Source organism: Acipenser ruthenus, chromosome 4, assembly GCF_902713425.1.
Source record: "Acipenser ruthenus chromosome 4, fAciRut3.2 maternal haplotype, whole genome shotgun sequence".
Taxonomy (NCBI): domain Eukaryota; kingdom Metazoa; phylum Chordata; class Actinopteri; order Acipenseriformes; family Acipenseridae; genus Acipenser; species Acipenser ruthenus.
The window spans coordinates 61,825,398-61,851,349 of NC_081192.1; the positions used below are offsets into that span (position 1 = coordinate 61,825,398).

General features: G+C 42.2%; 1 protein-coding gene across 2 annotated transcripts in view; it reads right to left on the reverse strand.

Annotated features, from left to right (window-relative positions):
• The window catches only part of gmds (GDP-mannose 4,6-dehydratase), a 412,968-nt gene extending 397,171 nt beyond the window's left edge, over window positions 1-15,797 (reverse strand). Inside the window, exons 1-2 of one of the 2 annotated variants that reach the window (XM_033999922.3) lie at window positions 15,578-15,797; window positions 5,688-5,795 (exon numbers count right to left, since the gene is read on the reverse strand). In XM_033999922.3, the coding sequence (XP_033855813.3) occupies window positions 5,688-5,795; window positions 15,578-15,676 (207 nt within the window). In that variant the 5' untranslated portion in view covers window positions 15,677-15,797. The remainder of the gene's footprint in view (window positions 1-5,687; window positions 5,796-15,577) is intronic. The other variant, XM_033999923.3, reaches the window with a different exon arrangement.
• Window positions 15,798-25,952: the final 10,155 nt, after the last annotated feature.

Here is a 25,952-nt window from a genome sequence, read left to right on the forward strand (position 1 = left end):
TCGGGGCGAACGGCCTGAAAATGATCATACCAGGAGTTCTGGTGTGGTCGGTCATTTTGCCCTGACACGGAACCTCGCGGTCGCCGAACTCGCTTTCTACAATCAGCTGTGCTGCGTCTGCCGGTTGGCTGAGGCAGGGGCATTAGCTGATTGCAGAGGCGGGGTTGGACAGTATTTAGGCTGCGCTGTTTCTGTATTTTCAGTATTTAGGCTGTGCTGTTGTATGTGTGTTGCTACTTTGTACTGATCCCGTTCCAGACTCCTGAACAGGCAGCTGCCTGCGACCCGACTCCTACCTTTCTCCTTCTATTCCCGAGTGTGTGCTTCAGAGGTATCCGGACGTCTCGTCTCCACCCAGGGCAGTGAGTGCTGCAGTGTGCCGTAGCCAGTGTTGGAAGGAACCAACTGCCGACACAGCGCCACCACCACCAACGCAGCCGTTTAGAGAACGGCAGCTACTGTTTGTTTTGTGTTCTGTATTATTGTGTGCGGGACTTGTTTGTTTATTCTTTTATTTTTAACCTGGTTCTACCATAGCTGGTAATACCAGGGTTTTTTGTGTTTATTTTTGTAATACCTGCTACCCTACCTGGGAGCTGACTGTGGCTTCGGACCCTTTTTTTGTTTTAAAGAAAAGGGCTTGTAACCAGGAGGTCCCTGGTTAAAATCCCACCTCAGCCACTGACTCATTGTGTGACCCTGAGCAAGTCACTTAACCTCCTTGTGCTCCGTCTTTCTGGTGAGACATAATTGTAAGTGACTCTGCAGCTGATGCATAGTTCACACACCCTAGTCTCTGTAAGTCGCCTTGGATAATAATAATAATTAATAAACCACCACTCAGTCGCCAGGTGTGGCACTGAGTTTTGCCTTCAAGCTTCCTGTGTGTGTGATGTCATTGCTGGTCCTCCCAAAAACAACAACTACTACAAACTGTTTTTAAATTCCAACAAACCTGTTCAGGTTCTCACATGCAGGTGTACTGTAGCACCTCTTAGCATGTATACTCAGTTTGGATACATTTATCATTCACGTCCTGAATAACATATTTTGAAAGATGATTTTTTTAATTCAGTTTTTTGGGGAATTGCCAGTTTGTGTATGGTTCTAAATGTGCCAAAGTAAACTTCAGAAAATGGGTAAATGGCATACATTGATGGGGAAAGCATAACTGATGTCATCAAGGCAGGCTGAATCTGAATAAAAGTGACAAGTGGGCTGGCACTGGGAATAATTCATTTTCTTACACATTATTTGTTTGTTCTTAATTGTATGTAAACTTTCTCCAAGATTCAAGTCTGAATTGTATTGTTTTTTGTACCCATAGAAAAAGATGACTGTGCAGAAGTTCAGTCATGGCTCATTCCAGTTCAAGGTGTGGTTCATGTGCAGGGGTTCAAAGAGAAGGTGTCTTCTGTAGGCAAAAGAAAAACTGTAACTAATGCCCACATGGTGTGGACATGTCTGAAGGTGATAAAAACAGCCATTTAGAAAAATCGCCACACTTCTCTTCATATTGGGGATGACCTAAACCAATAATGTAATGCAAGTATAATTTTAAAGCTTTTTTTGAAAGGGCTTTTGAACAAAAAATAATTAGCTGACGAAAGGGGTCGAATTACTGTAACCCCTTTATCAAATTATCAATAACAAGCATGTCAGTGACAGTCCTCCCCCTCCAAGGCTGTACAAAAGTGCATTTAAAAGTTGATCACCGTGACCTATATCCAGTGCATGCACATTTAAATATGTAAGCGACTGATTGAACAGAATGTCCAAACCAAGTTTCGTCACAACTGAATAAGCGCTTCTCTGGTTAAAAGTAAAAAGACAGTGTGGCCTGCAAGACCCCTACATTCTGTTACGCTTAATAACTTGTGTTGTGTCAAAGAACAACCTTGTGCAGTTTCACCACAATTAGATTTAGTGGTTCTCTAGAGACACGTATTTATAAATGTGACAAAGATGAACAGACTACACCCAGAATGTTACACTCAGTAATATGCTAAACCAGTGGTACTCAATTCCATTCTCTGGCGGGCCAGATAAGGCAATGTCCAAATCTTGGGGGGTCACAGGCAGCTCAAGATGTGCGTAGTGGTGTGGGGGGGGGGGGGGGGTGTTTAAATGGTCATGAAAATCTGACTATCCAATCACACTTTACATACAGTAACAAAACGTTGCAACACTGCACTTGCACCAATCAACTAATACATCTCAGATATAACTACTTACAATGATACAATGTTTGATCGCCATTAATAATAAAAAATAGAAAGCAAATATAATTTCCTGACCAGTATTCAAATAACAATAAACAGAAGTGAAAATAATATTCAGTGCATGTCCACCGTGCCATCTTTGAGAGGCGTGCCGCAGGTGCATTTATTACTGTTGCCAAACAGGTTTTTTTTAAATAAAAGATCTTTGACAGGCTCGGTTTCTTCGGCCAATTTCCTGTGCCTGAACACTTATTGGTGGCCGCATTGCTAATTTTCCTAACAATACTTAGTTTATCACATATGCAAAATATAGCAAATAGACATATGCACTTAAGTTTTTTCATGCATTTCTATAATAAAATCAAACTGTTTCTCATTTTAAGGTAATCAATCATATAACTTAATACAATACCTAAGTACATTACTAACATATTTAAGTTAAATAAATACAAAAACTACTTTCACTTTCCTGTTCCAATCACATGCTGCACAATTCCCAGCTAAATCTTACAAAATTAAAGCAATTTCCAATAATATTAATCCTAAAATATGGATGTCAAACTTAAAATTATACACATTTCACGTGTGTATTTCAGGCAGAAACAGTACATAAGTAGACATCGCTTTTTTTCTTTTTCATTTCTTTTTTTTATCCCTGACATTGTAGTTTCTTCGCAATAAACTAAGTGGCAAATGAAACATTTTCATAAAATAATAGCATTACTGGGATTTACTGAAAATAACTGTGAAAGCTTATAATACAAAGCAAAATTTGTTTAATATCATATCAGTGTTTAAAAAGCCACCTGTTTTTAGTAGGCTATAAGATAAAGCCTTCTGTTCTTTATTTTATTGCATACATTTTGTCGCGTTTATTTTTTTCACCTGCTATTTTGTCAGATTTTTAATGTGTTTTTTTATGCATTTTATTGCTTGTTTCTTATTTCTGTGATGTGTGATGTCTGTATAGACTTTATATATTTTTTTATTGTAAAAGAGCTTTGGGATACCATATTGTGTGTAGAAAAGGGCACATGTTAGGCTAATATACCCCTTCTCCACTATCACATCCGACCCATTAAGGCTCGATATGGTACAGGTATGAGTGGTTCTCCACTGGCTGTCTGTCGAGACAAGCGAGAACCAACCCGTGAAACTCCAGCCTCACGAGAAATCTGAATCTGGCTCTGAGCCAACCCAGGCCAAGGGCAGGGTTCAGGATTTTCGTCATTACATTACACCAGTCAGTACACTCCAGAAAGACAAACAGCAAACATGACGGGCAGCGAGTGTGATGAGAGAAAAGTACAACCTTGGGATGCTGAGGAAGTGCAGGCTGTAGTTTGCCTGTGGGCAGATAGAAGTGTTCAGGATGATCTGCAGTCGTGCATCAGAAATGAGAATGTTTGTGCCCAAATTTCTGACGATTTGAAGCAAATGGGCATAAACCGTGGGTACAGTACACTTCTCACAAAATACTACAAAATTTCACATCCTTGACCATTATATTAAAATACAGAAAATAAAATGCAGAGAATACATTCTAAACATATTTACAAAAAATATAGTAAAACAAAATACAGCTGTACCATGCATAGAACTATGGCTCTCGAGCTTGTGCAGCTTCTTTTTTTAAGCACCCAAACACAAAACAACAATCATTAAACGGGATATCTTTGGCAAATCATATTTTTAAAACCTTTTTCCCCTTCAACAAACTAATTGAACTTTATTAAAACCATGTAATCAGTAAGATTTGTGGATAATTCCTAAATATATTTACAAAATATAACGATACAAGATACAGCTGTACCGTTGGTCTATTAATTTTTGAACGTCATTTGTTTGCGCATCTTTTGGCAAACTGAGTTAATTAATAACAACTGACTTTCATTGCATGTGACAGTAGCACAGCTCGGCTCTCCTTAACCGCACCGTGAGGGCTCGGTACGGCCCTCGCGGTCCGGTTTTTGCTTTCGTTTTTATTTGCAACCTTTTTTAAGGCTTACCGTGCAGAATCATATTTATTCGATTGGACGTATGCTATTAGTGTGTATGCTACATTGTGGTCATTTTGAGGACTTGTCTTATTTGAAAGAACTGCGAATTCCTTTGCTATATTGTATTGTGACTGACTGTGCTGTGTCAAAGGACAACAGGGTCATTCCGTGGGGGGGAGGGGGGGCAGGGGGGAGTCATACTTGAAACGCGTCTCATTTTGGAGTGATTTTGAGGATCTAAAAATGGTATTTAAATGTCAGTAGCCCTATGAATGCTTCTGTACAGATAGGCAGGTAGGTCTTGTGTAGAATTCATGAAAACAAGTACCACCGCTTCAGTATTCGTGTGTTGCTGGCTGAGTTGACACGAAATGACCCAACAGTGTGTCATTTTGAGAGATGTCCTGCAGTGCTCTGATGCCAAGCTTGTTCTATTCTGTGGATGAAATATCTCTGTTCTCCAGTTTTGTCTTATCCTAAAAAAATGTAAACATTATACCAAACATTTAGTGTATGCAAAACAGCTGTTTTTTATTTTTTTTTTTTTTTTTTATTTTTTTATTTTAAATGCTTATAAACATGTTTTTTGGGACCAGTTAGAAGTGAATAGTCAGATTATTTTCCAAATGGTTTCATGTGGTTACATCCGGTATTAACATTTTTGAAAATCCAGTATTGAACCAAATATAGCTTTGCTGCCAAATAACAGCCCTCCCAGTTTAGAGAGTGAGTCTCCTTTTCTTTAGTTTGGGCTGGGTACCTTCCATAGAAAATCTACCCAAACAGAGAGATTGGCAGCATTTTCCAGTTCAGCATCTTCACCTATTAATTCTAATTATTATACTGATTATAGGTAACCTAAAACTTCGTTCCAATCTTAACATAATATAATGATTTACATGTAAATAAATATTTTCTCATCCAACAAACAGTATTGTTTTTCATGGACCCAGGCTCCCCAAAAAATATCTACAGACTAATTTCGTCATCGTTTAGGTGTAAAAACCCTTGCGCTTCAGAAAACGTGCACCGTTGCTCCCTCACATTTTTCTGTAGAAGTCTAACCCTAACTACATTACTATGAAGTTGTTTCTGAACATTACATTGTAACCTAATATCACTGTAGTTACTGAACTTAAACCTGCACAAGGGATAGATGTTATCGGTATTATAATTGTATGTGGCAAAACTTGTGAACTTGAGCTCAGGCAAACGTATTTTGAAAGTGCGTATTGTTGTTTTCTAATCACAATACGTAGCACTAATAATGCTCATCTACATTAACACAGTACACATAAGGCTACTGTTTTATTTTAAATAAAATATTGCTAAACAAGCCAAGCTATATTTCCAGGAGGCTTCAGGAAATGTGAATTAGTAAAATGCTACATGCAAGACGTGTGATGTAACTGCTTGGACAGTGCGGTACCCTACGGTCCGTATGAATAAATTGTGCACTGCTTACCTGTCCCGTGATGCCAGTGATGAGAGCAACCTTCCTAGTTTCATTCTGCTGTTCATTCATATCAGTGCTGCAAGCAACTTGTTCTGCACACAGCGCCATTGTCTCTTCCTAGATTTCAAACGACTCGTGTTAATGTTTCCAATACAGATTATATAATTTGCATCCTTCCTTACTGCAGTGACAAAGTCGGGTTAGAGTTGCAGTAAATGCGTGTTAAATTGAAACCGGGGGTCTTCCAGCCAATCAGAGACAATCCAGGAAATGCAGATTCTCTGTGAACAGACGTACACACAAGAAAGAGAGGCTACTTTTAAGAAAAAAACGTTTTACTCACATTTCACAGCGCCAACTAAAGGCGAGTAAAGTCTGGGGGTGTTGACTTAAATTAACAAAATCTTCTATTACTGACGTGATGTACCAGCATGTATTGGTGTACTAATTTTCTTACTGGTGAAGTTTGCCAAATGAGAACGCCCTTTTTAAAAATAACGACTTATATTCATATTACAACCAACTAGTAAGCCTGTCTAACAGGCACAACATTAAAACACCTAGGAATGCATCGCAAAAAGTACTTCTACAACTACTAGGACTACCACTGAGAGGTCACGCGTTTGTGAAGCTCCTCAGCAACCAATTTAAAAACAGTTATTGAAACTTTTTATTTTTCAAATAATTTTATAACTTTATTTTTCTAAAGTAGTAGGTCACCTTTTGATTTAAAAATATTTTGATTTGGTTCTTTTATTTTTAAATAAAACACCTTATTAGTCTCCCTGCAAAAACAAGTGCAGGAGAGATGTTGCGCAAGCCCGCCTTCTTACGTGTGTGCACAAGTGTATAAAAAACAGCCTCATGGTGGGAGTCTATGGGAGGGCAAAGGAGGGCCCCCCAAAACAAAAGCAACTGCCTCGGCTTCCCCCCTCCACCAGCAACAAGGGTCCTGGCCCTTGCGCAGCCACGGATGAGGAAAAGGATCCATCCCCCGAGGCGGTACAGGGCTGACATAGCGGAGCCTATGCAAGTGACTTCCACCGAGGGGCCAGAGAGAGAGGAAGAACACGGGGGGGGGGGGGGGGCAGGTAGCGCCCTTGGGGTAGATCCCCTCCCTGATTCACAACAGGGCCAACAGAGCGGTCCCGAGCATTCCACAGAAGAGAAGACAGCAACAGAGTTTACTGAGGGGGCGCAGGAGGGGACCATAAAAGACCACCTGCCTCAGGCTTCCCTCTCTGACGAGGATGGGGAGACAGAACCAGCTCCTGAGGCATGCACGGGCTCCGCCGACAACGCAGGGCCCATGCAAGTAGACTCCGCAGAGGGACTGGTAGGGGGGGAAGAAGAGCCCCCAGAACAAGAGCCGCCTCAGGTTTCCCTCTCCGGTGGCGACGGGGATCCCGGCCCTCATGCTGCCGAGGAGGGGGAATCAGAATCATCCCCTGAGGCAGACCTGGGCTCCGCAGAAAAGGCAGAACCCATGTAAACAACGTCCGCCGAGGCATCGAAGAGAGGGCAAGAACCAAAGAGGGCGGAAGGAGGTGGTGCCCTCGAGGTAGATCCCCTCCCCGACACGCAACAGGGCCATGAAACCGGTCCCCAACCCACCACTGAGGGGCCGTTTCTAGTCACAGTCACTGAGGAGGAGCCCCCGAAACAGCAACCGCCTCAGGCTACCCCCTCTGGCGGTGACAAGGGTCTCAGCCCTGGTGCTGACGTTGAGGGGGAAACCGCAACATCGCCTGAGGGAGGGGAAGAACCCGAGAGGGTAGATCCCCTCCCTCCGAGGACTGAAGACAGGCCTGAAACCGTGCCTCGGTCCTGCAAAAAGGGGCCCAAACTGGGGCCGAGACCATCTGGCTTGGCAATGTACACCTAGCGCCCGTCTGCGCTCCCTAAATCGAGGGTACAGACAGTCCCCATGAGGGTCCCTCCACCAGTCTCTCCCGCCACGTCCCCTGGGGGTGGGGCACAGGGAGAGATGGTGAAGTTAAAGATAAGGCGCAATGAGCTTACGCAACAATGTGAGTGTGTTGTTCTTCTCCATCATGAGGGAGGCGATGGAGAGCCGGAGTAGAGGGAGGAGGACTCAGAGTCCACGTGCAGCGTGGGCTCGGAGAATCTGTCCGCCCCTCCTCCGGACATCCCTGCGGCGGATCTCCTGGAGTTCTTGGAGGCCACTATCTACCGCAGGGATAAGGTACAGCTGGCCCTGGACAAATGGTGGGATTTCCAGAGGATTCTAAACTCTATGAGATCCTTCCTCAGGGCCAGCCACGCCAATAAAACTTCGGGCTCGAACAAGCTATTCTATAAATACTGTATGTAAAAATGTTAGTCTGACATACAGTACAGATAGGTCAAAGGACAGTCAGTTACAGCAGCTTGCATGTACTGCTATTCTGATATAATCAATACCTGTGCTAAAGAAAAGTAATAATCTGGTTAAGGATTAGCATGTATTTGGGTTGTTTTCAAATGTGCTCTTGACCGAACAGAAAATGTGTGCAACTGTGTGACGGGGGTGTAATAGGTTCCCGTTATAATCCGCCCTCCCGATCTCTTGTGGCATTGCATAGGGCAGCCCGAAGTCGGGGCAAACGGCCTGAAAATGATCATACCAGGAGTTCTGGTGTGGTCGGTCATTTTGCCCTGACACGGAACCTCGCGGTCGCCGAACTCGCTTTCTGCAATCAGCTGTGCTGCGTCTGCCGGTTGGCTGAGGCGGGGGCATTAGCTGATTGCAGAGGCGGGGTTGGACAGTATTTAGGCTGCGCTGTTTCTGTATTTTCAGTATTTAGGCTGTGCTGTTGTATGTGTGTTGCTACTTTGTACTGATCCCGTTCCAGACTCCTGAACAGGCAGCTGCCTGCGACCCGACTCCTACCTTTCTCCTTCTATTCCCGAGTGTGTGCTTCGGAGGTATCCGGACGTCTCGTCTCCACCCAGGGCAGTGAGTGCTGCAGTGTGCCGTAGCCAGTGTTGGAAGGAACCAACTGCCGACACAGCACCACCACCACCAACGCAGCCGTTTAGAGAACAGCAGCTACTGTTTGTTTTCTGTTCTGTATTATTGTGTGCGGGACTTGTTTGTTTATTCTTTTATTTTTAACCTGGTTCTACCATAGCTGGTAATACCAGGGTTTTTTGTGTTTATTTTTGTAATACCTGCTACCCTACCTGAGTGCTGACTGTGGCTTCGGACCCTTTTTTTGTTTTAAAGAAAAGGGCTTGTAACCAGGAGGTCCCTGGTTAAAATCCCACCTCAGCCACTGACTCATTGTGTGACCCTGAGCAAGTCACTTAACCTCCTTGTGCTCCGTCTTTCTGGTGAGACATAATTGTAAGTGACTCTGCAGCTGATGCATACTTCACACACCCTAGTCTCTGTAAGTCGCCTTGGATAATAATAATAATTAATAAACCACCACTCAGTCGCCAGGTGTGGCACTGAGTTTTGCCTTCAAGCTTCCTGTGTGTGTGATGTCATTGCTGGTCCTCCCAAAAACAACAACTACTACAAACTGTTTTTAAATTCCAACAAACCTGTTCAGGTTCTCACATGCAGGTGTACTGTAGCACCTCTTAGCATGTATACTCAGTTTGGATACATTTATCATTCACGTCCTGAATAACATATTTTGAAAGATGATTTTTTTAATTCAGTTTTTTTGGGAGTTGCCAGTTTGTGTATGGTTCTAAATGCGCCAAAGTAAACTTCAGAAAATGGGTAAATGGCATACATTGATGGGGAAAGCATAACTGATGTCATCAAGGCAGGCTGAATCTGAATAAAAGTGACAAGTGGGCTGGCACTGGGAATAATTCATTTTCTTACACATTATTTGTTTGTTCTTAATTGTATGTAAATTTTCTCCAAGATTCAAGTCTGAATTTTATTGTTTTTTGTACCCATAGAAAAAGATGACTGTGCAGCAGTCATGGCTCATTCCAGTTCAAGGTGTGGTTCATGTGCAGGGGTTCAAAGAGAAGGTGTCTTCTGTAGGCAAAAGAAAAACTGTAACTAACGCCCACATGGTGTGGACATGTCTGAAGGTGATAAAAACAGCCATTTAGAAAAATCGCCACACTTCTCTTCATATTGGGGATGACCTAAACCAATAATGTAATGCAAGTATAATTTTAAAGCTTTTTTTGAAAGGGCTTTTGAACAAAAAATAATTAGCTGACGAAAGGGGTCGAATTACTGTAACCCCTTTATCAAATTATCAATAACAAGCATGTCAGTGACAGTCCTCCCCCTCCAAGGCTGTACAAAAGTGCATTTAAAAGTTGATCACCGTGACCTATATCCAGTGCATGCACATTTAAATATGTAAGCGACATGCAGACAAGTTCTCATGATTGATTGAACAGAATGTCCAAACCAAGTTTCGTCACAACTGAATAAGCGCTTCTCTGGTTAAAAGTAAAAAGACAGTGTGGCCTGCAAGACCGCTACATTCTGTTACGCTTAATAACTTGTGTTGTGGCAAAGAACAACCTTGTGCAGTTTCACCACAATTAGATTGAGTGGTTCTCTAGAGACACGTATTTGTAAATGTGACAAAGAAGAATAGACTACACCCAGAATGTTACACTCAAAAATATGCTAATTGGACAAGTGGTTCTGTACATGACAATGTGACTATGACATACACAAAGCCAGTTGGGCAGACAGACTGTCTTTATGTATCCCCAGATTATTTAACACTTAATATTTTGTGCTAAAGAAAGACCTAAGCGAGTTCCATCACAACTGGATTTGGCAGTTCTCTTGATATAGGCAAAAGACAGACACATACTGTAGCCTCTGAGAATGATATAACTTAACTAAAAGAGGCCATTAGCATGTTTTTTTCACAAATGGACAAGCAGTTTTAAATCCCTAGGCGGGGGTGTGCAACCCTGATGGGAGAAACACACATTTCAGACTTATGAATACTGTTAATGCTCTTTGTGTTTGTAGCTTAGTGTTCTACTGATTAGGAGTTAATCTGACTGACACACATTGTTTCTTTGCTTTTTTATCATACACGGGAGAAACCAGTCAGAACTCCAAAAGTGCATACTGTAGCAAGTTGGTCTTAAGAGCAAAACTAGGCTAATTTGAAACTCACTTAAAAGCACCCTTGCACGAGTGCCCTCAGGATTGGAAGCACATGCAAGCACTACAATATATTTCTAAAGCACAATTTCATTCCAATTAATAGCAATATCCTTTTTGTAATGAGGTGACCAGAACGGAACACAATAGTCTAGATGAATTCTTACTAATGCATTGTAAAGTTTTAACATTACTTCCCTTGATTTAAATTCAACACTTTTCACAATATATCCAAGCATCTTGTTGGCCTTTTTTATAGCTTCCCCACATTGTCTAGATGAAGACATTTACGAGTCAACATAAACTCCTAGGTCTTTTTCATAGATTCCTTCTTCAATTTCAGTCTCTCAGTCTCATATGATATTTATAATGCACATTTTTATTGCCTGCATGCAATACCTTACACTTTCCTCTATTAAATGTCATTTGCCATGTGTCTGCCCAGTTTTGAATGCTGTCTAGATCATTTTGAATGACCTTTGCTGCTGCAACAGTGTTTGCCACTCCTATTTTTGTGTCGTCTGCAAATTTAACAAGTTTGCTTACTATACCAGAATCTAAATCATTAATGTAGATTAGGAATAGCAGAAAACTTAATACTGATCCCTGTGGTACACCACTGGTTACCTCGCTCCATTTTGAGGTTTCTCCTCTAATCAGTACTTTCTGTTTTCTATGTTAACCACTCCCTAAAGAACCTTGTAAAACACGTATGTGGTTGTACAGTAGTTCAAAGTAACACTGCAGTTCAAATGAAAGGTTCTTTTTTAAAACCTACCTCATTACCATTAAAGATGGTACAGTATTTATCGAGATTACTCATGACTTCAAAGTAATGTTGCATTTTACCCCCTGAAAATACATTTTACTCTCTCAGTGTTAAAATTAGAAGGTAAGTTACTCCCAGACCCAAAACCTTATCTGGAGCGCTGGATACAGCCAATGGTTCAGATCTCATTTCATTCAACTCAAATAACAGTTCAATATCCATACACCAAAAAGTTATTTTGTAACACAATAACACACTTGATGGCATGGGTTGTTCTGTGTGTTACTGCTTATGCTTGTTCTATTAGTAATTAAAGTAATTCAGGTCCAGTGTGTAGTGGTTCATGCCGTTATGATATCATGGACATTCTACCAATGGCTCATACATTATCTGCCCTGTTGCTACAGTACAGTATACTGATGTTGTCCTTAAGTATGAATCCACTACATTCAGTGTTAGACTCGGGTGTGGACACTGTCCACCCACTATTTGTGGTGAAACAGCATTTTTCACACTCCATCTTCATTCTGAGAGCTCTGTCTGAACAGTACTGAAATTGATGTGACAACTGGTTTTTAGAGGGCGTATACATTTTTATTTTTATTTTTTTAAAGAATGTTATCACATAATAATAACATGTGTTGATTCAGTTAAAACAATTATAAAATAAACTGAAAACTTGTATAATATCTGACCTTTTTTTCTTCCAAAACTAACAAACTAAACACTGTCCAGCAGATTTGATGAAAAACAGCATAAAACAGGAACTGCATCCCTCATCGATCCTGCGTTCCTAGCAAGATCTCTCGATTTGCTGAAAATAACAGTGAAAGCTTATAATACAAAGCAAAATTTGTTTAATATCATATCAGTGTTTAAAAAGCCACCTGTTTTTACTAGGCTATAAGATAAAGCCTCCTGTTCTTTATTTTATTGCATACATTTTGTCGCGTTTATCTCTGACCTGCTATTTTGGTTTTTTATGCATTTTATTGCTTGTTTCTTATTTCTGTGATGTGTGATGTCTGTATAGACTTTATATATTTTTTTTTTATTGTAAAAGAGCTTTGGGATACCATATTGTGTGTAAAAAAGTGCACGTGTTAGGCTAATATACCCCTTCTCCACTATCACATCCGACCCATTAAGGCTCGATATGGTACAGGTATGAGTGGTTCTCCACTGTCTGTCTGTCGAGACAAGCGAGAACCAACCCGTGAAACTCCAGCCTCACGAGAAATCTGAATCTGGCTCTGAGCCAACCCAGGCCAAGGGCATGGTTCAGGATTTTTGACATTACATTAAGAACTTAAGAAAGTTTACAAACGAGAGGCGGCCATTCAGCCCATCTTGCTCATTTGGTTGTTAGTAGCTTATCTCATCAAGCAGCTTCTTGAAAGATCCCAGGGTGTCAGCTTCAACAACATTGCTGGGGAGTTGGTTCCAGACCCTCACAATTCTCTGTGTAAAAAAGTGCCTCCTATTTTATGTTCTGAATGCCCCTTTATCTACTCTCCATTTGTGACCCCTTTCTTTTTTCAGGTCAAAAAAGTCCCCTGGGTCGACATTATCTTTTGAATACTTGAATCAGATCACATGACGGGCAGCGAGTGCGATGAGAGAAAAGTACAACCTTGGGATTCCGAGGAAGTGCAGGCTGTAGTTTGCCTGTGGGCAGATAGAAGTGTTCAGGATGATCTGCAGTCGTGCATCAGAAATGAGAATGTTTATGCCCAAATTTCTGATGATTTGAAGCAAATGGGCATAAACGTGGGTACGGTACACTTCTCACAAAATTCTACAAAATTTCTCATCCTTGACCATTATTATATTAATATACAGAAAATAAAATGCAGAGAATAAATTCTAAACGTATTTATACTTTTGGAGTGATTTTGAGGATCTAAAAATGGTATTTAAATGTCAGTAATCAGTATTAACATTTTTGAAAATCCAGTATTGAACCAAATATAGCTTTGCTGCCAAATAATAGCCCTCCCAGTTTTGAGAGTGAGTCTCCTTTTCTTTAGTCTGGGCTGGGTACCTTCCATAGAAAATCTACCCAAACAGAGAGATTGGCAGCATTTTCCAGTTCAGCATCTTCACCTATTAATTCTAATTATTATACTGATTATAGGTAACCTAAAACTTCGTTCCAATCTTCACATAATATAATGATATACATGCAAATAAACATTTTCTCATCCAGCTAACAGTATTGTTTTTCATGGACCCAGGCTCCCCAAAAAATATCTACAGATTAATTTCGTCATCGTTTTAGGTGTAAAACCCCTTGCGCTTCAGCAAACGTGCACCGTTGCTGCTCTCACTTTTTTCTGTAGAATTCTAATCCCTGACTACATTACTATGAAGTTGTTTCTGAACATTACATTGTAACCTAATATCACTAGTGTTGTTGTAACGGATGTGCAATGGATGTATTGTTTATTTTTTTGAATGTAATAAGATTGAGTTTTATTGTGTGATTTTTATTATTTTTACTGTTGCACTGTCCTTTTAAACCCCAGGGAGACTACTGGTCTCCATAGTAATTGCAGTGCTAATTCGTAATGGGGCCAGCTGTATAAAAACAGGTGGGATTAATCAGTGGGAGAGCGACCGGGTTTGAGAGATTTGTGAGCTGAGAGCACGGGTCCAGGTCCGGGTCCGGGTCCGGGTCCGGGAACTACTGTTTGGTAAGGATTGTTACTTTTCAAGTGTAATACTGAGGCGCTGTGAATTGGCTGAAGCGCTAGAAGTTAATGGTAAACTACTACTATTCATATTGAATAGTTTGGTCCGCTCTATATTGGAGTGAAGTATCCCCCGTGCTCTTAGACGTCGGTCACAATTGTATGGGGTTGATTACAAAAGAGAATGTGCATTGTCTGTATTCTGAGTTGGTAATTACGATCCTGTGAATTTTGATGTAATATTTGAGCGCTGCATACGAACTTCTTTTCTGCGTTATTGGTTGTTTTAGACTTTGAGTAGCGTCTTTGTCCTGATTATCCTAACTGTAATTGTGTATGTGTTTACAATGTATAGTTATAAAAGGCCTGTTCACTTTTGATTGCACACCTGCACTTTATCCACCTGTGTATTAACTAAAATAGAGGCTATTGGAGGGTTTAAGCATTAGGCATTTTTAGGTTGCATGACGTTTTCTGTTTTTCTATGAAAATCACTGATTATTAGTTGTTGTTTTTTTTTTTTTAAGTGTGTTATTTAAGGTTTGTTTTATTGTTTGGAATTGTGTTTGTGGAAACCACTATTTGCTTTGAAGGTTGTTATTTAAAAGTGTTATTGTGCTGTGAATTATTATCTTTTTATTTAGAAGTGTTGGTGTGACATTATTTAGTTTAAAGTATCCTAGTGCTTAGGGTCTGGTGGGATCGCTCTTGGTTAAAAATCTGCTGCTATAGTTTAAAGGGTGCTGCTATAGGTAAAAGCTGTGATATTTTGTTTAAATAAAATTCTTGTTGTCCTCACTTTACACACTGTGCTGTCTTGATTTTTAAAGAACCTGTTATTTATTTGGAGTTATATTAGCTTCAAATTGGCGTAGTCATTAATTCTACTTTAATTGGTTATTTAAGATGGTCAATTTAATTATAGGGATAACCGAGGGGGTTATCCTTGGTTAACTATTGAACGGTGCATTGGAGGGGGGCGCTACATTGTTACTGAACTTGAACCTACACAAGGGATAGATGTGGTATAATAATTGTATGTGGCAAAATTTGTGAACTTAGCTCAGGCAAACGTATTTTGAAAGTGCGTTTTGTTGTTTTCTAATCACAATATGTAACACTAACAATGCTCATCTACATTAACACTGTACAAATAAGGCTACTGTTTTATTTTAAATAAAATATTGCTAAACAAGCCAAGCTATATTTCCAGGAGGCTTCAGGGAATGTGAATTAGTAAAATGCTACATGCAAGACGTGTTGATGTAATGCTTGGACAGTGCGGTACCCTACGGTCCGTATGTATAAATTGTGCACTGCTTACCTGTCCCGTGATGCCAGTGATGAGAGCAACCTTCCTCTTTTTATTCTGCTGTACATTCATATCGGTGCTGCAAGCAACTTGTTCTCCATACAGCGCCATTGTCTCTTCCTAGATTTCAAACGACTCGTGTTAATGTTTCCAATACAGATTATATAATTTGTGCACTTCCTTACAGCAGTGACAAAGCCGGGTTAAAGCAACAGTGTATACTTGCAAGACGGGCGTCACACCCCAAGCCTGGTACCCTTATAACTCCGCCTCTAACTCCACCTCTAAAGTGAACCCAGGTGAAGTCGTTTTTCTTGTTTTTGTTTACGGAATATACTTTTCTCTGTATTGTCAATGTCGTAACATGTAATATGCCCATTTTATTTATGTTTTTCAAATAATGAATACATCGGCATTGCGTTCTAAATAAACCATTAATTAATGCGCTTACGTTTCCATATAATATATACAAAAGAAGTAATCGTTAACTATTTTGCGGCATGTAATGTATGTAAAAAAAAAAAAAAAGACAATCTGCAAGCATTGTTGGGAATGGTCTTGATGTCAGCGTATTTTGAAAATATTGCTTGATACTCTGATTAATACTGCCCTCCGCTTCTTTGGAAACTGTTAAATTATCCGTTTCTTTCTATTGCAACAATACTGTTAGAACGGAACCCTATAAAAATGTACCACTGGACTTTGGAACAAGGTACGACCTTATCTGTGAAAGTACAATTGTATTGTATAATTTATTATTTGTTTATTTAGCAGACGCCTTTATCCAAGGCGACTTCCAAAGAAAAGGGTGTATGAACTATGCAGCAGCTGCAGAGTCACTTACAATTACACCTCACCCAAAAGACACACACGGAGTCAGTGGCTGAGGTAGGATTTGAACTGGGGACTTCCTGGTTATAAGCCATTGTCTTTAACCACTGGACCACACAGCCTCCTAGCTAATGTGAAATTTAGAAAACACTGATGTATATTGGTACAGTGAGGTCTATTGAAGTAATGACAATGGCCTCTACTCAAAGCATGTTTTGCTAATTTTGTATTGGCATTTTTTTTAGAGCTGTAAATGTTGACATAAAATGCAAGTTATGAAGTAGGATTTCCTCATACACAACATCTATACATATTAAGCATATGTGCTGTGACTTCTTACATTTTATTCCTTTTAGAAAAAGTGCCAATAGAAAATTTGTGTAAAATGCTTTGAGTAGAGAGACCAATATTTCTGTAATTAATGCATTGTTAGGGTGTCTTATATATATATATATATATATATAATTAATATATATTACATTACAATGCAAAATGGAAGTTTTTTACGTTTTGTTTTCTGGGGACACAATGCTGGTGTAACCTGAGCTGTTGCAGTCAGATCAAGACAGTACAAACTAGTTTATGCAGGGAGTGCTTGGCTAGATGAAAAACTGGTCCTGCAGATTTTGGATTCTCCATTTCAGGCTGCATAGTTGTCACAACTATCTTTTCAAACACACTTCTTAAAGTTTGAGCCTTGTTTACTTCTGATCATTTATAGTAGGGAAGTCAAGAGAAAATATAGATTTTTAGATATAGAAGTTTTATTTCCAGGTATGTTTAAATTCGATGAAAACTGTGTAAGTCAGTTTGTTTTTTGTTTCATTTCATATAGGGTAATTAGGAAAATTGGGAGTGGATTATGAGATAGCTACTCCTGATAAGAAAAAGGAGCAAATCTGGCATGTGAATCAAAGCATTGGTGCTGACCGAAGGGTGTGAATTTCGTAGCAGCACTATCTGTTTGAGAGGGATACATTGGATATGGAGTTTGATAATTTGGGGACACTGTTTGTACTTGAGTTAAGTGACAAACCTGTTATAATTAGTTCTGAACTGTCTATGGTTCAATGGGCAGAAATGGATTCCCTTTTGAAATCGTATACTGATGTGATAATATGTAAGCCTGGGAGAACCACTGTAATTGAACATCACATAGACACGGGTAACCTAAATACAATTCGTCGAAAACCCTACAGAGTACCTGAATGTGATGGGGAGACTCAACAAATGCTGGAAACTGGGGTTATTGAAGTTTCACAGAGTGAATGGGCTTCTCCCATAGTTCTTGCAACAAAAAAAGATGATAGTACTAGACTTTGTGTAGATTTCCGTAAAATTAACCAAGGGTCCAGATTTGATGCCTATCCAATTGTCACGGGTGACCCCGAACCAGTTATGTGTAGTAAGAAATTGGATTCCTTTGCATGGAGAATTTCAGTGGCTAGAGTTCACGGCTCCTCGATTGATTCAGTTGTATTAAGTCTGCCCACTAATAATGTAGAGCAAAATAGGTATTGTGGTGTTTGCAGAGCCGACCCGAGCTGAACCCAAGACAGAAGTGGAGTCCTGCTGGGAACGAGCTGAAACATTGGACATGGACTGGATGATTTAAAAATGAAATGTATTAATGAGATGATATGTGTTGTAACCATTTGTAATGTTTGAATAATCTTTAGTCTGTAACGAATACTGTAAAGTGCTCTCTCTCTGTAAGACCGTATAACAGAATCTGGTACAACTTGATACACTGGTCAGCCTTGAGCAGTCTCTTATTAAAATTGGGACGATTCCCAGAATTTAGTGCTAAAATCTCTGTTAACACTTTTCAGCCTGAATACAGAATAATGCTATACTACTAAATACATGTTAATATGCTTGTTTTAAATGGTATAGATTGTTGTGGTAACATGTAATCATAGGTAGTGGTAATTATTGTTAGTTTAAATAATAGTGTACTATGAACAATTTTTATGTATCAGATCATATGATTCACTTTGCTTAATATGATAGCATACCTGAAGCTGTTTTCTATTAAGATAAGGTGATGTAAGGTGGCTCTTAGCCAAGGACGGTTTACTTGGCGCCATGACCAGGTGCTGCGATGTTTGGCCTTAGCATTGGAAGACAAGCGTAACATGACCAATAAGTTGTCACCTGTTCCATCAAAACATTACACACAAAAGACAACATTCCTCCTCCCAGGAGAGCAACCACCAAAAAAAGGTGTTAAAACCAATCCTCGCCCAGGACAACTGGAAGCTGCTAGAGACTGGAAAATGCTGGCAGATGTTGGTCAACGGCTTATTTTTCCACCTGAGATTGCCACCACTAACCTTCGACCAGATATTGTCTTGTGGTCTGGATCAGCACGCCTTGTTCACCTGGTAGAGTTAACAGTACCATGGGAGGATGCTGTAGATGAGGCAAGCGACTGCGGTATGCTCAACTAGCCACTGAAGCGGAACAGCGAGGATGGAGAGTTCGGGTTTACCCAGTGGAGGTGGGTTGTCGAGGATTTGTGGCACACTCTACAACCCGGTTTCTCAGAGACGTCTGATTCAGTGGCCAAGAGTTGCGTCGCACAGTGAAGAACTTATCTGAAGCAGCAGAGAGGAGCAGCAACTGGCTGTGGTTGAGACGGAAAGATTCTGGCTGGGGATCTCAAGCACCATAGAAAGAAAGAAACGCTGATGTACAGGTAAGTAAGCTGGGCTGAGTTGAGTGGGGGACGGAGGGGGGGGTGATGCTGGGACGCCAGAATCACCATCGAGCCCTCTTGAGGTGTCGTGGGCTAGTCGACGAAACACTGAGGATGGAAGGTGCCCACTTGAAAACCCCAGAGATGTACCCTACTTAGCTCAGTCCAGACGGTTGTCATGCTGATGCGCTGGGGAGGCCGCACTGTGGTTGATCCCCGGAGCCAGCATCGCAGCCGTTGTGTGTGCTGATGCGCCAGGGAGGCAAAATAAGCTGATCCCTGGAGCCAGCATTACACTTCAGCCAATAACACCAGACAGAACGATATCTACATCATCATATGGAAGGAAACGTAAATGGATGGAGACACATATATGAATTAACCACAGATGACAAATGAATACACATTTAATATATGAAAAGTGTATATATTTTTATGCAAAATTGTACAACTTAAACAACGTAACCAAATGAACATTATAAAAATGAAAGTTAAATCATTGGTGTAACTTCCAATGTACCTCATGCTAACCTGAAACTTTGTTACTTTTAAGTGGAAAACAATATATCAATTTTTCCATTGTTTTCGGTAAATTAGCATTTTTGATTGCCCAATGTACCTAAGTCTATGCCGATAGTTAGGATTACAAAGATAAAAGTTAGCAAACAAAGATAGTTGAAAAAGTGTGTAGGCCTAATTGGAATTTTTCCTTTATGTATTATTATTATTTATTTCTTAGCAGATGCCCTTATCCAGAACAACTTATAGTTGTTACACAATATCACATTATTTTTACATACAATTACCCATTTATACAGTTGGGTTTTTACTGGAGCAATCTCGGTAAAGTACCTTGCTCAAAGGTACAGCAGCAGTGTCCCCCACCTGGGATTGAACCCACAACCCTCTGGTTAAGAGTCCAGAGCCCTAACCATTACTCCACATTTGTTATAACTAGCATTAATTATAAAAAGTATTTGAAAATAAATCACATTTTAAAAAAAATGTAATTTCAGTGGACACTAACAAATGTTTCTAATGTATATAGACAGAAGTTAGTTACACACACATTATAAATTTATATATATATTTTTTTTATTATTACTCACGGATAATTAAATACAAAGACAAATTTAAGAAGTTAAACATACCTTGTGTGTCCTCTTCTGTCAAAATTTCAATGCAACTGTGTTTGCAACAACCGTGCATGTGTTTCTCCTTCTCAAATATGACACCTTTCTTTTTGCGTCACTGTAGAGGTGTAAGAGGCAGAGTTATAAGGGTACCAGGCTTGGGGTGTGAGGCGTGTCGGATTGAAACCGGGGGTCTTCCAGCCAATCAGAGACAATCCAGGAAATGCAGAATCTCTGTGAACAGACGTACACACAAGAAAGAGAGGCTACTTTTAAGAAAAAACGTTTTACTCACATTTCACAGCGCCAACTAAAGGCGAGTAAAGTCTGGGGGCGTTGACTTCAATTAACGAAATCTTCTATTACTGATGTGCTGTACCAGCATGTATTGGTGTACCAATTTTCTTACTGGTGAAGTTTGCCAAATGAGAACACCCTTTTGAAAAATAACGACTTATATTCATATTACAACCAACTAGTAAGCCTGTCTAACAGGCACAACATTAAATCACCTAGGAATGCATCGCAAAAAATACTTCTACAACTACTAGGACTACCACTGAGAGGTCACACGTTTGTGAAGCTCCTCAGCAACCAATTTAAAAACAGTTATTGAAACTTTTTATTTTTCAAATAATTTTATAACTTAATTTTTCTAAAGTAGTAGGTCACCTTTTGATTTAAAAATATTTTGATTTGGTTCTTTTATTTTTAAATAAAACACCTTATTAGTCTCCCTGCAAAAACAAGTGCAGGAGAGATGTTTCCTCTCCAGTGGCATTAGGGGGTAGAGGAAGGCGCAAGCCCGCCTTCTTACGTGTGTGCACAAGTGTATAAAAAACGGCCTCATGATGGGAGTCTATGGGAGGGCAAAGGAGGCCCCGCCAAAACAAAAGCAACTGCCTCGGCTTCCCCCCTCCACCAGCAACAAGGGTCCTGGCCCTTGCGCAGCCACGGATGAGGAAAAGGATCCATCCCCCGAGGCGGTACAGGGCTCCGCTGACATAGCGGAGCCTATGCAAGTGACTTCCACTGAGGGGCCAGAGGGAGAGGAAGAACCCGGGGGGGGGCAGGTAGCGCCCTTGGGGTAGATCCCCTCCCTGATTCACAACAGGGCCAACAGAGCGGTCCCGAGCATGCCACAGAAGAGAAGACAGCAACAGAGTTTACTGAGGGGGCGCAGGAGGGGACCATAAAAGACCACCTGCCTCAGGCTTCCCTCTCCGACGAGGATGGGGAGACAGAACCAGCTCCTGAGGCATGCACGGGCTCCGCCGACAACGCAGGGCCCATGCAAGTGGACTCCGCAGAGGGACTGGTAGGGGGGGAACAAGATCCCCCAGAACAAGAGCTGCCTCAGGTTTCCCTCTCCGGTGGCGACGGGGATCCCGGCCCTCGTGCTGCCGAGGAGGGGAAATCAGAATCGTCCCCTGAGGCAGACCTGGGCTCCGCAGAAAAGGCAGAGCCCATGTAAACAACGTCCGCCGAGGCGTTGAAGGGAGGGCAAGAACCAAAGAGGGTGGAAGGAGGTGGTGCCCTCGAGGTAGATCCCCGACACGCAACAGGGCCATGAAACCGGTCCCCAACCCACCACTGAGGGGCCGTTTCTAGTCACAGTCACTGAGGAGGAGGCCCTGAAACAGCAACCGCCTCAGGCTACCCCCTCTGGTGGTGACAAGGGTCTCAGCCCTGGTGCTGCCGCTGAGGGGGAAACCGCAACATTGCCTGAGGGAGGGGAATAACCCGAGAGGATAGATCCCCTCCCTCCGAGGACCCAAGACAGGCCTGAAACCGTGCCTCGGTCCTGCAAAAAGGGGCCCAAACTGGGGCCGAGACCATCTTGCTTGGCAATGTACACCGAGCGCCCATCTGCGCCCCCTAAATCGAGGGTACAGACAGTCCCCATGAGGGTCCCTCCACCAGTCTCTCCCGCCACGTCCCCTGGGGGTGGGGCACAGGGAGAGATGGTGAAGTTAAAGATAAGGCGCAATGAGCTCACGCAACAATGTGAGTGCGTTGTGCTTCTCCATCATGAGGGAGGCGATGGGGAGCCGGAGGAAAGGGAGGAGGACTCAGAGTCCACGTGCAGCGTGGGCCCGGAGAGTCTGTCCACCCCTCCTCCGGGCATCCCTGCGGCGGAGCTCCTGGAGTTCTTGGAGGCCTCTATTTACCGCAGGGAAAAGGTACAGCTGGCCCTGGACAAATGGGGCGATTTCCAGAGGATTCTAAACTCTGTGAGATCCTTCCTCAGGGCCAGCCATGCCAATAAAACTTTGGGCTCGAACATGCACATTAAAAGCCGGTAAGTTACACAACACTGACAGAGGATCATGTATCACATCGTTACTGTGAACGTCAATGGATGTAAGGACCATTTCCGCAGGGCCCAGGTAATCTCCTTCATGAAAAAAGGAGGTCACTCTGTGTTCTTCCTGCAGGAAACCCACACGACTCCAGAGGCCGAAGCCAACTGGCTTCTGGAGTGGGGGGGAGCGTGTCGTTCAGCCACCTCACTGAATCATCTTGTGGAGTGGCAACGCTCTTCTCCGTGTCCTTCATTCCCACAGTATTCGATGTGGGAAACGTTATGCTGAGCCGTCTGTTACACCACCGGATCCAGGACAGAGACAGTATCGTTCACCTCTTGAACGTGTACGCTCCATCCTCGGGTCCGGCGAGGGTGCAGTTTTTTCGCCGGATGTCGACCAACGTGACCAACATCAGTGCCGTCGAGCTTGTGGTCCTCGGGGGGGGATGATGTTAACTACACCCTCGAGGCCACGGACAGTGTGGGGTAAGAACCCTATCCACTCTCATCGGCAGCTCTGAGGGAGCTGATCGCTCTGCTCTCTCTGGTTGACATCTGGTGGTGGCAACATCTGGACGCCTCGGCCTTCACCTATACCAGGGTGAGGGAGGGGCGGGTGTGTCAGTACCGGATCGACAGTTTCTACGTCTCGCGGAACCACGCTCATTGCGTTCACTCTTCCGACATAAGGTCGGCGCTGTTCACGGACCACAACCTGGTGGCCCTGACGGTGGCCCTGGTGCCAGCTAGGCACGTCTCCGCCTACTGGCACTTTAACAATGCTTTGTTGGAGGACGAGTGCTTAGAGTGGTCTTTCTGAGGCTTTTGGACGGTCTGGCACAGCAGGCAATCTCGCTGCCCCACGTGGCATCAGTGTGGTTGGACATGGGGAAGGCACAGATCAAGATCTTCTGTCAGGTTTACACGAGGGGCGTGAGCAGGCGGAGGGACTCGCGGATTGAGCGGCTGGAGAGGGAGCTGCTCGATCTGGAGAGCCGTCTGACTCGCGGGGACCAACTCGAGCACAGCGCGCACGAGGAGAAGAAGAGCTCCTTGCGGGATATCCATTGCAATATCCATATTGCAAGAGGCTGTGATTTTCTCCTTTCTTTGACACTCCATTTAAAACAACAAAAACTATGCTACGGTACATCCTCCAATGAAATGCACTAGACTCTGTTCATTTAGTGTCTGTATGCACAGAGGGTGCTGACCAATCACAAGCGGGCTCTCTCACTCTCTGCGTGGCATGCACATGCTAACCAATCACAAGCATCCCCACAGAGTGCGCTTTTAGAAGCTGATGATGAGGAACAAAGAGAAAGGGCTTGTCGGAAAAATGAGCTGCTGAGGAGAGTGTTGATTTGGTGGCCAAGAAGGGCGCATTCTCTATTGTATGGCAGTATTTCGGCTTCAAACCAACTGATGTTACCCAAACACAAGTCTTGTGCAAAAAGTGCCTACGAGTTGTTGCGACAACTAGAGGCAACACAACTAATTTATTCAATGAGAGAGGCTTTAGCCACCTGAGGCCTGAGGAGAAGCAAGTTTGCATCACTACTGATAACGGGGCAAACGTGGTCAAGGCTATCGCATTGAATGACTGGACAGGCTCCAATGTTTTGACCACAGACTGCAGCTTGCAATCGGTAAGTGTTAGGCACATGTTTTTAAGGCACTTTTATAATTTCAATTATAATAATAATTGAGCCTACTCATACATAATTAATTACACAATCATAAGCGTCCTATTCCATCTGCAGCCTATGGCTGCCTGAATAATATTATCTTAGGTTATTTAAGAACTCAACTCATAATAGTAATAGAAAATAGGAACTCATAATGTTATTAATTAATTAATGTTTAAACCCTTTGCAGTCCATTTATTCAGCGCGTGTCAGGTTAAATGTACTTTCACACACAGTTTATTTTAGACACGCTGTTTAAAAGTATTTTTTTTCAGAGTAAAACATGTTTAAAAGGCACTGCATATCAACAGGACACTCAGTACTGCATCTCCAGCCCCACCCCACCCCTTGTTCGCTATATTTCACATATGCCAATAAATAATAATAATAATAATAATAATAATAATAATAATAATCATCCATACCGATAAATCATCTCCTGATCACTCGTTTTATCACCAAACTCCTCAATAATGCGATCCAAGTCATTATTTTATTACTATAACATCTCAAAAAGCTCTGCAAATGTCTGTGATATTCTCTGAAGTTCAGGGGCAGTCAAAACAAACGTTTGACTAACCAGGAGCTGGTTTACATTATTTTGATAAGAAATTAAATAAAACAATGTTGGAAAAGATTTGGTTTTGTATTCAGTTAGCACAGTATGTATTTATTCCTATGATCTCATTTTAGAAGCAATGTTCTCTACCCTGACACTTCTTTGAATCATGTCTGGCGTTCTACTCTGCCTTCTTCTCTCTGGATCCTGTGTGCAGTGTTCTGTGGGATGGGCTTCCCACAGTTTTGCGAGGTTTAAGTTTACACTTATATTTTAAGTTTACACTTAAGATTAGTGTAAACTTAAAAATTGACCAGCAGGGGACACGAGTACAAGTGGGTTTGTGTGCTAAGTTGTCAGTGCCGGTAGTTCTGAGGTGGGACTGCGAGCAGTTCAAAGATTGGTTTGCTGCTGTGACAGCCCCGTCTTCCCTATTGGCTAAGAAAGAGGAAGTAATTGGAGAGATCCTCCATTTTCGCGACACGGCATGGTATTGCCATAGATTTAAACCCTGAAAAGCTAAATGGGAACACCGGGCCGCTAAGAATGAGGACTGGCAATGGAGGGATTCCGAGAGGTTTCAAGTGGGGGCGATTGGGTAAGAGTCTGGGGGGGGAGGCCGCGGAGCCAGCACAGGAGTCTGGCTCGGCTGCCTCTGCTTGGGACCGACCCGATCCCGAGGTGGAAGCCATGGGCGCTGATCTTTTGTCTTGCTCCTGTGACTTCTGAGTCGAGCAAGGGCGTGCCGACGTGCTGGGCAGGCTCCTTGACCAAGCAGCAGTGATTAATGGTCGGGTGGTTGAGACTAGACGCGCCACCACCTACCCTCACTTTGAAATTACTCAAGATCTCTTGTACTGGGTTAAAAGTGTGTCATTAGGTGCTCAATCCGCAGCCTTTTAAAGAGGATTTGTTGCAACTGGCTCACACTATTCCCTTGTCTGGTCATTTGGGAAAGGACAAGACCAAAGCGAGGCTCGTGACATGGTTCTTTTGGTTGGGGCTGGATGATGATGTCCGGCGTTTTTGCAAACATTGCGGGGTGTGCCAGAAGGCCAGCGGGATACACGCGCCTATTGGTCATGTTGGATTACGCTATGCGTTATCCTGAGGTCATTCCCCCCCACTCGGCATCTGCTAAATCTGTTGCCAATGAGCTCATGAAGG